This window comes from Callorhinus ursinus, unplaced genomic scaffold (assembly GCF_003265705.2).
Source record: "Callorhinus ursinus isolate GAN/ISIS: 27379988/994484 unplaced genomic scaffold, GSC_fseal_2.0 scaffold55, whole genome shotgun sequence".
NCBI classification, from domain to species: Eukaryota; Metazoa; Chordata; class Mammalia; order Carnivora; family Otariidae; genus Callorhinus; species Callorhinus ursinus.
The window spans coordinates 2,500,811-2,513,367 of NW_027397117.1; the positions used below are offsets into that span (position 1 = coordinate 2,500,811).

The following is a 12,557-nucleotide window of genomic DNA, read 5'->3' on the forward strand; positions in this document are numbered from 1 at the left end:
TCATTTTGGTCAATGGCATTATTTTGCTCGTGCAGAATGAGATGGGCTTGCCCTGCAGGCGCTTGACCCTGGTCCGTCCCTGGGGTCCATCCAGGGCTGACTCACCATCTTGGTTTGCAGGCTGCCTGTCTGGCTTTGGCTTGGTTCCTGTCTCCCTGGCTCCCGATTTGATGCAGCCCCTGGCTCCCGTGTCAGGTGCTGCCTTAGCTCCTGACTCAACCAGGATAGGCGCCCAATTCCGGCTTACCTACCCTGGTCGGGTGTGGGGCACCCCAGACCACTCCTGGCAGGTTCCTGCTCCCCCCTGTTGGTTATCACCCTTCCCTCCAAGCATCGGTGATCCCCTACACACACAGACAAACAGACACAGACACAGACACACATACTTAATGCTTCGAGTACGGGCATGAACATTCCAAGATCTTGAGCATCTGACTCTTGGTTTCGGCTCAGCTCGGGATCCAGCACCTGTGTGGAGTCTGCTTGGGATTCTCCCTCCCTTTTTCCCCCTGCCTCTCTCCACGCCCCAGGTTCTCTTTCTTGTTCTTTCTCTCAAATAAATAAAATCTTTAAAAAAAATAATTTTGCATAAGCAGGATCCTATTCTTGTTTCAGCCCCCAAATATCTGAAGAAACCCTCATACCTCTATTCTAGTACTTACCTCCTTGGGTAGAATATGCTTTTTTTTTTTTTTTTTTTTTTTAGAACATGTGAATCCATGATCGAACAGTAAACTTTTAACCTTATTGGTACTGTGCCTCCTCCAGAGTAGGAACTTAGCAAATGTCTGCTGGGTGAATGAAAGCTTGTTTTTTTACTCTTCCTGCTTTACATTTGGGGACATTAAGTAACTTGCCCAAGAAGCCATGATTCAAGGGCAGTGGAACAGAAGCTCAGGCTCTGATCCCTGTCGCTAAATCCCCTAGTGGTCCCTACACCGTGCTTTTGTGCCTGAGTCATCATGATCTGTGTGAACAATTTAAAACCCAAATCACGTTAAACTTTAAAAATGTATACCTGGAAAATTCTAGGTACAGCCCTTTGTTGAGTGAATGTTTTGGAAATACCTTTACCCCTCCTATGTCCTCCTTTTCATTTTTTTTTTAAGATTTTATTTCTTTATTTGACAGAGAGAGGCACAGCGAGAGAGGGAACACAAGCAGGGGGAGTGGGAGAGGGAGAAGCAGGCTTCCCGCCGAGCAGGGAGCCAGATGCGGGGCTTGATCCCAGGACCCTGGGATCGTGACCTGAGCCGAAGGCAGATGCTTAACGACTGAGCCACCCAGGCGCCCCTCCTTTTCATTTTTGTAGGGGTCTTTTGAAGGACACGAGTATTAAATTGGGATGAAATTCTATTTATTGATTTTTTTCCTTTTATACTTCACGCTTTTAAGTAACCTTTGCCAAACCTAATGTCCCTAAGATTTTTCTCTTATTTTCCTTTATAAGTTGTCTCCTCTTCATTTTTACACTTAGGTCTGTGATCCATCTTGAGTTAATTTATATTTATGGTGTGAAGAAAGGATTGAGGTTCCTTTTTATATATATACATATATTTTTAAAGATTTATTTATTTATTGGGGGGGAAGGGCAGGGAAAGGGAGAATCTCAAGTAGACTCTGTGCTGAGTGGGAAGCCCGTCTCAGGGCTTGATCTCGTGACCCATGAGATCATGAGCAGAGCCAAAACTAAGAGTCAGACAACCAACCAACTAAGCCACCCAGGAGGTCCGAGGTTCCTTTTTAAATATTATCTTATTTTTTAATCATTATTTTTGCATATGGCTATCCAATTGTTTGAGCACCACTTGTTAAAAAGATTATCTTTCTTCCATTGAACTTCCCTGCACCTTGGTGGAAAATCAACTGACATATATGTGTGGGCCTATTTCTGGACTCTTTAATCTGTTCTATTGATTGACATAGCTGCCTTTTCAGCAATACCACCCTGTTTTAATTACTGTAGCCTCATAATAGGTCTTGATCATGTAATGTAAGCTCTTGACATGTGTTTTGGGTTTTTTTTAGAATTGTTTTGGATGTTCTAGTTCTTTTACCTTTCTATACAAACGTTAGGATCATCGTAACAGTTTTTACAAAAATCTTGCTGGACATTTGATCAGAACTGCATTGAAACTGTAAATTCAGTCCACAGAAGAACTAGCATCTTAACAACATTGAGGTTCAGATCCATGGACATGGTGTATCGCTCTGTTAGTTAAGTCGTTACTTTTTCTCGGCACTGTTCTATAGTTTTCAGTGTACATGTCCTTCACATCTTTTGTCAAGGTTATCCTTAAGTACTTCCTTTTTTTTTTTTTTTGGAAGATTTTATTTTCAAGTAAACTCTACACCCAAGGTGGGGCTCAAACTCACAACCCAGAGATCAAGAGTTACTCCCTCCACTGACTGAACCAGCCAGGCACACCTATTTTTGCTGTTATTCTATCCAGTATTGTTTTTAAATTTCAATTCCTTTTTCTTGGGGGGGGAGGGGCAGAGGGAGAGGAAGAAAGAGAATCTTAAGCAGGCTCCACACCCAGGCCAGAGCCCAAATTGGGGCTTGATCTCACAACCCTGAGATCATGACCTAAGCTGAAATCAAGAAGTCAGACTCAACGGACTGAGCCACCCAGGCGCCGGGCCCCTGATTCTTAGGGGCAGAAAGCAGATCGGTACTTGCTTAGACACAAGGTTTCAGGAGGAGGTAAGGATGAATTACAAAGGGACCGGAGGAAAAGTTTGGGGGTGATAACTATGTTCACTATCTTGATAGTAGTGATAGTTTCATGTGTCAAAACTCATCAAAATATATACGTTAAATATATTCAGTTTAATGTATATTAATTATATCTTATTAAAACATGTGTACTTGAGCTCCAGGAACCTGTAAAAATAATGTGACCAGCTAATATATCCTCATGCCAGATACTGAATCGGATGCAACCTAGGTGTGGGGAGGGACCAATTTCACCCGTTATGGAGAGACAGGTAATAAGACGCTTATCCCTCTGTGGGTTTCCCAGAGATTAGGCTTCCATGTCCAGAAACCGGGCATCTCCAAAAGGTGTAATATAGAGGTCCCCCCTTATCATAGATTCCAAGATCCCCAGCGGATGCCAGAAACCACCGGTAGCTCTGAACCCTATAAATACTATGTTTTCGCTCTACATACATACCTATGACAAAGTTTAGTTGATAAATGAGGCACAGTAAGAGATTAACAAAAGTAAAACTACCACTAGAATTTTTTTTTCCTTCTTCAGTTTCATGGATACAAGATACGTTCTTACCACTGACCTTAGCAATTTCAGCATACATTTTTTTTTCTTTCCTTCTTAAGTAGAGAGCTTTCATCTTTACAGCTACTCTTTGGCATATCCGAATTGCCAGCATCATCGTTCTTGTGCTCTGGGGCTATTATTAAGTAAAATAAGGGTTATTTGAACATAGGCACTGTGATACAGTGACGAACAGGCCGGTGGGGTATTCGGTTGGGTCCGCTGGACAAAGTGATGATTCACATCCTGGGCAAGACCGAGCAGTGGGACATGCGAGATTCCATCACACTACTCAGAACGGTGCGCAGTTTAAATTGTATGGGTTGTTTATTTCTGGAATTTTCCATGTAACATTTCAGATTGTGGGAACTGAAACCACAAAAAGTGAAACTGCGGATAAGGGGGAGACATTGGTTCCTATACTGCTGGGAGAGATGGTAAGAGCTGAAGGAAGTTAGCAGAATCCTATAGTTTATATCCTGGGGGAGGCCTTCCCTCAACCCTTGGCAAAGGGTTTTCTGGCTGCAGCAAGTGGGGAATCCTTATTTTCAACTCACTCTAAGTTTTACGAAGGAAGGTTAACTCGCCTGAGTGTTTCTCCACAGGGTGCCTCCAAACCACAAATTCCTGATTCCTACTCTGGTTTATCCCAGTAAGAAGTAGGCTGATCCCTTAATCCCTGTTTAAAGGGCCCTTGTTTATTGAAGCTGTAAACTCTGGGCAAAGGGTCATAAATCACTCTAGCAGGATCCAGAGTGTGAGGCGGGTGCAGGCACACAGAGGTAATATCAATGTTGATCTCGTCTGTTTTCCTTGTAGGCATACTCCTGTGAGCCCCTGTGCTGGGCCAGATCCAGCTCTACTCTTCTCCACTCTGCTTGGTGCCTAGAAGGAGGGATGGAGACAGTACAGTATGATGCATCATCCTGGACCCCTCCCCCCACTCTTCCCACTAGGCTTGGCCAATGGAAGGCGCAAGTAGGAAATCAGAGGACCGGAGAGCTAGAGTCACTGGTGTCTCCCGGTGACTGGTTTCCTACCTAGAGCCACAGCTCTGGTCAGATGCCTCCTTTCCCAAGACTAGAGCACCCAACTGTTTGGGCCACAACTCCCTCCCCTTGTCCCTTCAGGTCTAGGGCTGATAACAGCTTCCCACTGGGTTCTTCACCCTCCCTGGCTGATCCTCCGCTTCTAGATCACACCGTAGTATGCCTATTCCTTCTTGAATTCAATTAGCCCTTCCAGTTAGCAATCCCCTCCCTGCTGCCGCTCTGACCCACACACCTTCATAGCCCCCAAACATGGTCCTCTTCTACTGTCTCTATCTCCCCAAAGCCCCCAGTTTGCTGATACACCCACGTTGGCCTTGGCTCTCCTTCTGTTTCTCTGATTCTTCCACCCCAGGCTCCTGTTTCCATCACTTGTCCTTTGGCCAAGTCAATGCTGATGACATTGCTCTGTCCAAAATGGAAGTCATCTCCTCTTCTGGAACACATCTCCTCTACTGTTCTTCCCTACTCATTTACTGTCATCACCACCCTCCCAGACACGAAGTCTTGAAAACTAGGTGACAGCTCACCTCTTCCCCAGAGAAACCCAAGGGGAGTCACTCACAAAGCCTCCCATATAAACACATTTTTAAGAAAAGGTGAAACCAGCGAGCTAGCTATGCAAATGTAGCCTCAAGGCAATCATCCCTCCATCACATTGTCCCCCTTAAATCCTTCCTCTATAGAGTTTCTGACCCCACCAGTGCCTCCTCCCTCCCCCCATTCCCTACATCCAATCATATTCCCATAACGTCCCAGAGGACAAGAATGTTCTCTTCATTCCTTTGTAGGCCCTCAGTGTCTCTCACCTACCGCGGGAGTCTCCCGATTGGTTTCCTCCCTTCCTCTTCGCCCCCATAATCTGGTCCACATAACGCCAGCCCCCAAAAGCGCAGGTCTGGGCAAAAGCCTTCAGTGGTTCGCTAGTGCCTGCAAAGGCCCATCCCCTCATTCGCTTCTCCATCGAATGTGTGAATTTTTATCAAAAGCTCTTAGTTAAAAAAAAAAAAAATTAATGCCTTCCTTGACTTCGAGTTTCAAAGCATTTATCTTCAAAACCCCAACAATGGCATTTAACGGGGAACTTCTAACTTTCTCCAGCGTCTCCGCTAAGGATCGCACTTCCCTTTGCCTGTCGGTACCTCGGCTGACATCGAAGCGGGATGGGAGGGGTGGCCCAGAGCCGCGGATAAACGGAAACAGAAACGGGTTTCTACCAACGAATACGTCCTGGCGGGTTCCAGACCCGGAGTTTTGGAGAGAAGGTGTCGGAAGGCTCCCACTGACCCAGCCCGGCGCCCCCGGGTCGGCGATCATCGCAAATGCGATGGGCAGGGCTGCAGGGCAGTGTCAGGACGCGAGAGGAAGCAGAGGGAACTGGGCGCGGGACGCTGACCCCGGCATGGGGGCAGCGCTTCCCGGGGCTGCGGCCGCCGAGCCGGTCCATCCCGCGCTCCCCCGTCCCGGCCCGAGCCGCGTACACAGGCAATTCCCAGGCGGCCCGTATTCCCCGCGGGAGGCCAGGCGCTCCGGTCCGCGTGACCCCCGCCCACCAGCCGGGACCCCGCAGCGCGGGGTGCGGAGAAGCACTCGGCTGGCGGGGAAGGGGCGGGGAGGGCGGTGCGCCGGGCGTCGGGGGAGGGGCGGGCGAGGGCAGGTCAGGGCAGCCCCGGCCCCGCCCTCCGTCCCGCCCCCGCCGGAGGCGGTTGGGCCCGGTGACTGACAGGCGTCCGGGCCGGTCACGGCGCGCCTTGCGGTCCGGATCGCCTGGGGGGGCGGGGCTCGCTGAGGGGCTCCGGAGGGGGCGGGGGCGGGCGGGGAAGCCTCTGGGTGGGGCGGGGCCTCGGGAGAGTAGCAGCGCCCCCAGCCAATGGGAGGCGGAAGCCGTCCCGTTAGCGCCGGATCCCAGCGGGTAGGGCGGGGCGGGCGGCGCCGAGGGGATCCCGGGGCGGCCGAGGGAGGGCCCCTGACTCGGCTCCGCGCGGCGACATGGACCGGATGGCCAGCTCCATGAAGCAGGTGCCCAACCCCCTGCCCAAGGTGCTGAGCCGGCGCGGGGTGGGCGCGGGGATCGAGGCGGCCGAGCGGGAGAGCTTCGAGCGGACTCAGGTGAGGACCGGGGGACCCCGGGGTATGCTTGGCTGGGGCATCCCGAGAGAAGCAGTGTCCGGGAGGGGCTTTGAAGGGAGTAGAGGTCTTCAGGCCCAGGGGAGGACGGGGCAAGGGGGCCACGAGAGGGAGCATCTGGTGCGCAGGGCAAGGCGAGCCTGAGGAGGTCGGGGACCCGGGGGCATCCCAGTTGGCCTGGGGAGAAGGGCAGGGCGCCTCCTAGAAGCTGGCACGATCCGTGCGGCGGGGCAGGGCAGGGGTCACAGGGGCTGTGAGAGCGGAAGGAACGGAAGAGGGGCCGAATGGAAGGGGTGCCCCTAGGCAGGGGAAGCGCACTGGGGAGCCACTCGGAGACGCAAGTGTGGCGGCGGAGAGCGGAGCGCTGGACTGGGATGTGAAGAGGGAACCCCTTTTCTCCCCTCTCGATCGCTTCTGGGTTGCATTGACATTCCCCCCACCCCTAGCACCCCCTTCCTGCTGCCTCTTGCTTGGCTCACACCACCCCCAGCTGTTGGCTTCCGAGGACCGGGCTGAAGGGGTCTGGGCGGCGAGAAGGAATGTAGGAAATGCGACGTGTGGCTGAGCTTGGAAAATGGGGGCTGGAGGAGGGGGCCGGCCAGGGGCCAGGGTCAGGCCTTTGGCCCGACAGCCGGCTGCTGGTCAGGATGAGCTCCCCAGTGGTGCCCAGAGCCCTGATTTGGGGTTTTGGTTTCATCCCCCAAGATCTGCCTGACAGCTAATAGGCAGACTGCCCTATTTGTCCAGCCTGACCAGGGCTGGGGGCCAAAATTCCCCAGTGGCATCAACAAAAAGCCACAATCCATTTTTACCTCAGAGTTTGAATGCCTGGTGTATTGATTTAACTGAATAAAGCTGACATGTTTCTGGTGTTCATCAGCTCGTTTGTATGCAAAATCCATTTCAAAGGGCACAGCACTTCTCTTAATCCCAGTGCCAAAGTTGTATGGGCAGATTTGTTCTTCGCTCTTGCGCTCAGGGTGGAACCTTTGAAGATCCAGCTGGGCCTCCACTGCCAGAGGCTGGTTCCCCTGCTGTGTTCTGCTTCCCCCCCCCCCTTCTCCTCACCATACGCAGTACAATGTCAAGGAAGGGTTTTGGGATTTTAGGTAGAAAAGATTGTGAGGACCTGACAAAATATTGTGTGTATGGAATCTTGCAAAGAGTAAAGCTTTTCACCCGGACAAGTCCATCCTCTTTCCAGATGCCTCTGGCCTGTTGCAGGTGTGTCTCGGTGATGGAAAGTAGGAAGCGGCCCCTCCCCGGGTCATCCTACCCCAGGGAGGGATGGGAACAATAAGAAAGACAACAATTCATTCGGCTTCCCAGGGACCAGCTGAGTTTGAGACTTTTTTCCTCTGGCTTTGTGGACTGGACTGCTGCAAAGAAAGCAGCTTTCCGTCTGCTTGTCCACCGTGGGTGTTAACTGAGGCTTCTTGCTCCAGAAGGCAGTGTGAATAGCCTTCTTCTTCCTCTTTTTTTTTTTTTAATGGAAAAGAAAAAGGAATAGACGTTATTTTGCGATAACCCAGCCTTTCTGGAGTCTCAAATAAGGAAAAACTGGAGCAGTAGAGGAATACGCATACAACTTTGACCCATTATAGCAATGGCGATTAGGTTTGTGAAAGCTTCCACCCAGGGCCAGCATGTCCCCTCGCTATCCAGGGACAGCCCAACGAGGAGACCCTAAGGCACTGTTTGCCAGTGTATTTTACATGTGGAACACTTGCAATTGGCTTGTTGGAGGGTGGGGTGGGAGTGAGGAGGAGGCAGGCTGGAGAAGGGAAAGAGGGTTTTTCTATTATTCAAACCGTAAGGGGCGGCAGGTGGGAGCGTGAAGAAAAGAGAAACAATCGTAAAACTTGGCATTGGTCAATCTGCAAAAGCTCATTTTGTTTGAGGACTTCAAATGTATCCAGTGTGTTATGAGATACAGAAATGAGTTAGAAAAAAATTTTAATGAGTTGAGAGACCATGAGAATCAGCCAAGGTGTAGTGATAATTGTAGCCAATTATCACTGTTTGGCACTGTTCTAAGTACTTTATTGTATTACCTTCTTTAATCCCTGCAAGGACCTAGGAGGTGGGTATCAGCCCCATTTTCTATGAGGACACTGAAGCACAGAGAGGTTAAGTCACCTGCCCAAGGTCACACAGCGGAAGTCCCAACCTTTAACCACTGCCTCGCGTTGCCTGTGAGTACCACGCAGAGCACTGGCATTGGAGCTGGAAAAGGTTTGAGTTTTATAGCCAGGCACATGGATAGGCTGTGTGACCTCGGGCAAACCTTTCTAAGGCTTCCGTATTGTAAAATAAAGATACTTACCCTGAAGGTTTAGTATGGGGATTAAATGAAATTATAGGTGTGAAGGCATTTTTGTAAACTTTGGAGCACGATTTCAGTGATTCTTGCTATAATCCAGGGAGACCTAAGGAAGCACAAATGTGAGTAATGGTGCAGGCTGTGGTGAACTCTTCAGTAGGGGGACAGAAATGTTCCTAGGTAATGTGATAATGACTGAGACCACATGCAGAAAGTCCTAGCCATGGGTGTAGGGAGAGGTTGGGAGCCATCACCAGGACCTAACCACCAATTGGCATGAGATGTCACTTGCAGGATGGAGTGGAGGGGAGGGGGCATTCCAGAAATGGGGACCAGTAAAGGAGACATCTGGAGGTGAATGCAGATGAGGCTCAGTGGCCCAGGTGGAGGCAGGAGCAGAAATTGGCCGCTCCCACCTCTCAGCCCCCAGCACCTGCTACCTTGTATGGTCACCGGTTCTCTGTGTTGCCTTCAATAAACTAGGAGCTTCATGGGGGCAAGATTGCTCTTGCTCTCTCACCTGTGTCCTCAGATTCCTGAGGCTTGTGTTAGTGGTGATCCAGCTGTAGATGGGGGTAGACAGTGACTGGTTATTTCCAGTAGGAAGCCCTCGCCTGGGAGGGTAACTCAGCTCAGGGCAGCTGGGGATTTCTGTAATTACTTGATTCTTTTTCCGAATGGCCCCAAGTTCCCTCCTGGTTCAACTTTGTCTCCTGCACTCTCAGTCAGGAGCCCTGCCCCATGCCCATCAGAGGACTGTGATTTCTCTGCCTTCCTTCCGGTCAGGCCAGTGTCCCTGCCAGAGGGACACCACCCCAGACCCACCTGCTGCAGCCCCCATCTCCAACCTGACCCTTGCTGCGTCCCTCACCCAGCCCATCATAAGCCACCTTCAGGCTCCAGGGGAATGAAAAGTGGTTCTTGCCCTCAAAAAGCTGCTGGGAGAAAGTTACCTTGCCTGGAGCACTTTATAGTTTATACAGCACGTTTTAACTATCGTTGGTGCTACACTGTGGTTGGGTATTACTACGCCCATTTTATGGATGAGAGCTTGGTAACCTGCCTGGGGCCCCCACAGATGATTGAAAAGCAGGATTCAGATCCAGGACTCCAGGTTCCGGGCCCCTTCCCCCCCACTATGTCCTCATGTTGGCTGGGAGGGTAATTCTGGAATGAACCAGGAGGGCTGACCCTTGTAGACACACCAAATACCCTGTCTATATTTACTTAGCCGGAAAATGGTTTTCTCTATGGTTTGTTTATTTTTTTGTTACCATCCATTTAGTGAGCACATAGCGTGGAGGGGACACAGAGATGAGTAAGATAGAGACCAGCCTGGAGGAGCTCATGAGTCAGCAGGGAGGTGGACCGGCCACCGAGAGGATCTTCTACACAGAGGACAGACGACTTACAGCGTTGACATCTCGGGAGCTGTTAGCGGTGCAGGACCTACCGAATGAGAGCTTTCATTTCAGCGGGAGCCCTGGGTCGTCCTGTGCATGTTGAAATTTGCTCTCTGGCCAGTGATTGCTAAGATCAGAGGAGACGATGAGACTCTGGAAACAACAGAGCCTTTAGTCCCAATCTCTTTGGGTGGAGCCCGCCACAGAGAACAGGATCCTAACCAACCCTGAGTTGTGAAGAGCCAGGAAAGTTGGATTCTAGAGAAGAGACAGAAAGAAATATTTACGGAGGGCCTGGTGGGCACTAGAAACATGCTGGGTGATTTATGGCCATATCCTGTTTAATAGCTCAGGTTCAGAGAGACCAAGTGACCTGCCCAAGGTCACACAACGAGTAAACAGAGAAGCCAGGGCTCCAAAAATCTGATGACCAAGCCCACATCCTCTTCTCCGTGTGTAAGTCAGGGGGTGTCTCTGCCATTTCTGTCGTCATCTTCAGCTCAGCCTTTGATTCACCTGCTGAAAAAATTGTGGGGTTGGACCAGAGGGATCAGTGCTTCTCAACCCTGGCTGCTCAGGAATAGCTTCTAACACGGAAGGCACTGTCTTCCCACCTGATCCCTGCTGGCTCACTTCGTTGGTATTGAAAAGGCAGAAAGGATGCTAAGAGCTTTCTTGAGCTTGTGGGTTTGTATGCCTCTGGCTTCCTCCCACTGATAATGGTGAGAACAGCTGACCTTCACCACGTTTACTATGTGCACGTGGTAAAGGCCTTAAATGAGCCATACCTCTCAGTTCTTGGAATGAATTTAAGAATTACGATCCCTGTTTTACAGATGAGGAAATCAAGGCTCAGACGTGTTACTAGCCAGCTCAAGGTTCTGAAGGAAGGGTCCGAGCCGGGACCCAAACTCAGGAACACTGGCCCCAGGGCCTGGCTGTGCATGATTGCCATCCCTGAGTCACTGCCTGGCCCCCTCAGCTCTCTTCCTCCTTCCTCTCGCTAACACTTGGGTCCCCAAGGTGCTAACCTCACCCCACTTATCTTTTACCTTCTGTCCACTTCCTCTGTGCTTCCCTCATCTGACAGTTTCTGTTCTTGTGTTGGTGACGTCACCTCCCCACATCTTTCTCCCGACTTCCTGGCCTGTGTGACCGCTTCCTATGGGTCATTTGCCCCCAAATAAACCACACATGCCCCAGACTCTACTTCGGGCCTTCCCTGCCTCTGAATGCCAGCGTCTGGTCCCCGTCAGTCCCCGTCAGTCCCCCATTATCTCCTTGGCATCCATTATCTTTTTTTTTTAATAAAGATTTTATTTATTTATTTGTGCATGGTGCTCTGTGATGTTTCTCTTGTCCACTGCTCCTTTGCTCCGTGCAGTTCCTGCCCTTACTACCTCTTGCCTGTGTTGGTTGTAATCCCATCCTCTGCCTCCCAAATACCCGGGGGCCAGACTGCTTGTCTCTAAAGCCCAACACTGCTTCTGGAACTTCCCCTTTTCAAGAACCTTTGGTTGGTTCCCGAGAGACCCTGCATGACATGGCACCGAAGGGTCCCTTGGTCCCTCTCCTCTCCAGGCCTTAACTTTCACTGCCTCCCCCCACTAGACAGCCCCTGCAGGCTGCTTCCAGCCTGATCAGGGACTCCAGCAAGCAGGGGCCCATAGCTACTGTATGTCTGTCCCATTCAACCAGGTCTGCGCCGTGGCTTCTCTCCCCAGCCTGGAAGCTCTTAGGGGCAGGGTCTGGCTCCCGGTGCTGAGTGAGCCCTTGCAGGAGGCAGGCAGTGGGCCTGTTTGCCAAATGTGTGAATGTGAAACAGTTGGCGGATTTCCGGGGAGCCTGGGTGCTGCAGGCAGGCCTCTGCTTGCAGTGGACTTTACTTTCCCTTTGCACATTTTGGAGATCCTCCCTCTGTCTCCTGTGATTTCTCTGTTGATTAATTCTTACTGAATGCCTGCCCTGGGCCTGTGCGCCCAGGGTCCCCATTTAGGAGGGAGCCTGTAGAGTCTTTAGAGATAGAATCGGGGCTCATGGTCGATGATTTGAATTTCCGTGAAGTTCAGAACACTTTATAAGCATTCCCAACACGGCTCGTGGACTTCCCAGAGCTTCTCTGCTTCTTTCTGCTTCAGGTGGGCCTTTCTGTGCTAGAAGTTATTACCAGGAAGGGAGAGAAAGTGGCCTGGCATCCCAGGCACCTGGATGTGGCCGTGGGCTGCTGCTGGAGTTTGCAGCAGGGCCTAAGGGATGGCGGCGATGAGTGCAGAGTAATACGAAAGCGCTCCCTGGGGACTGAGCAAATCTGGCTCCGCTACTGGAGTTCTGCTTTCAAAATGGGGAGGCTGGACAAGATTTCCAGCTCTCAAAC

The 12,557-nt window shown here is 50.8% G+C and overlaps 1 protein-coding gene and 1 long non-coding RNA gene across 2 annotated transcripts in view; both read left to right on the forward strand.

Moving 5' to 3' along the window:
- The first annotated feature begins 2,556 nt into the window (after positions 1–2,556).
- On the forward strand, positions 2,557–5,463 carry LOC112817585 (uncharacterized). The gene is made up of 3 exons (XR_003206424.2): positions 2,557–2,707; positions 2,884–2,991; positions 4,101–5,463. It is a non-coding gene; the product is annotated as an uncharacterized lncRNA (long non-coding RNA).
- An 801-nt stretch (positions 5,464–6,264) lies between these two features.
- HIP1 (huntingtin interacting protein 1) overlaps positions 6,265–12,557 on the forward strand; it is a 140,266-nt gene continuing 133,973 nt past the window's right edge. Inside the window, exon 1 of the mRNA XM_025864476.2 lies at positions 6,265–6,439. Coding sequence (XP_025720261.1) covers positions 6,320–6,439 — 120 coding nt within the window. The 5' untranslated portion in view covers positions 6,265–6,319. The remainder of the gene's footprint in view (positions 6,440–12,557) is intronic.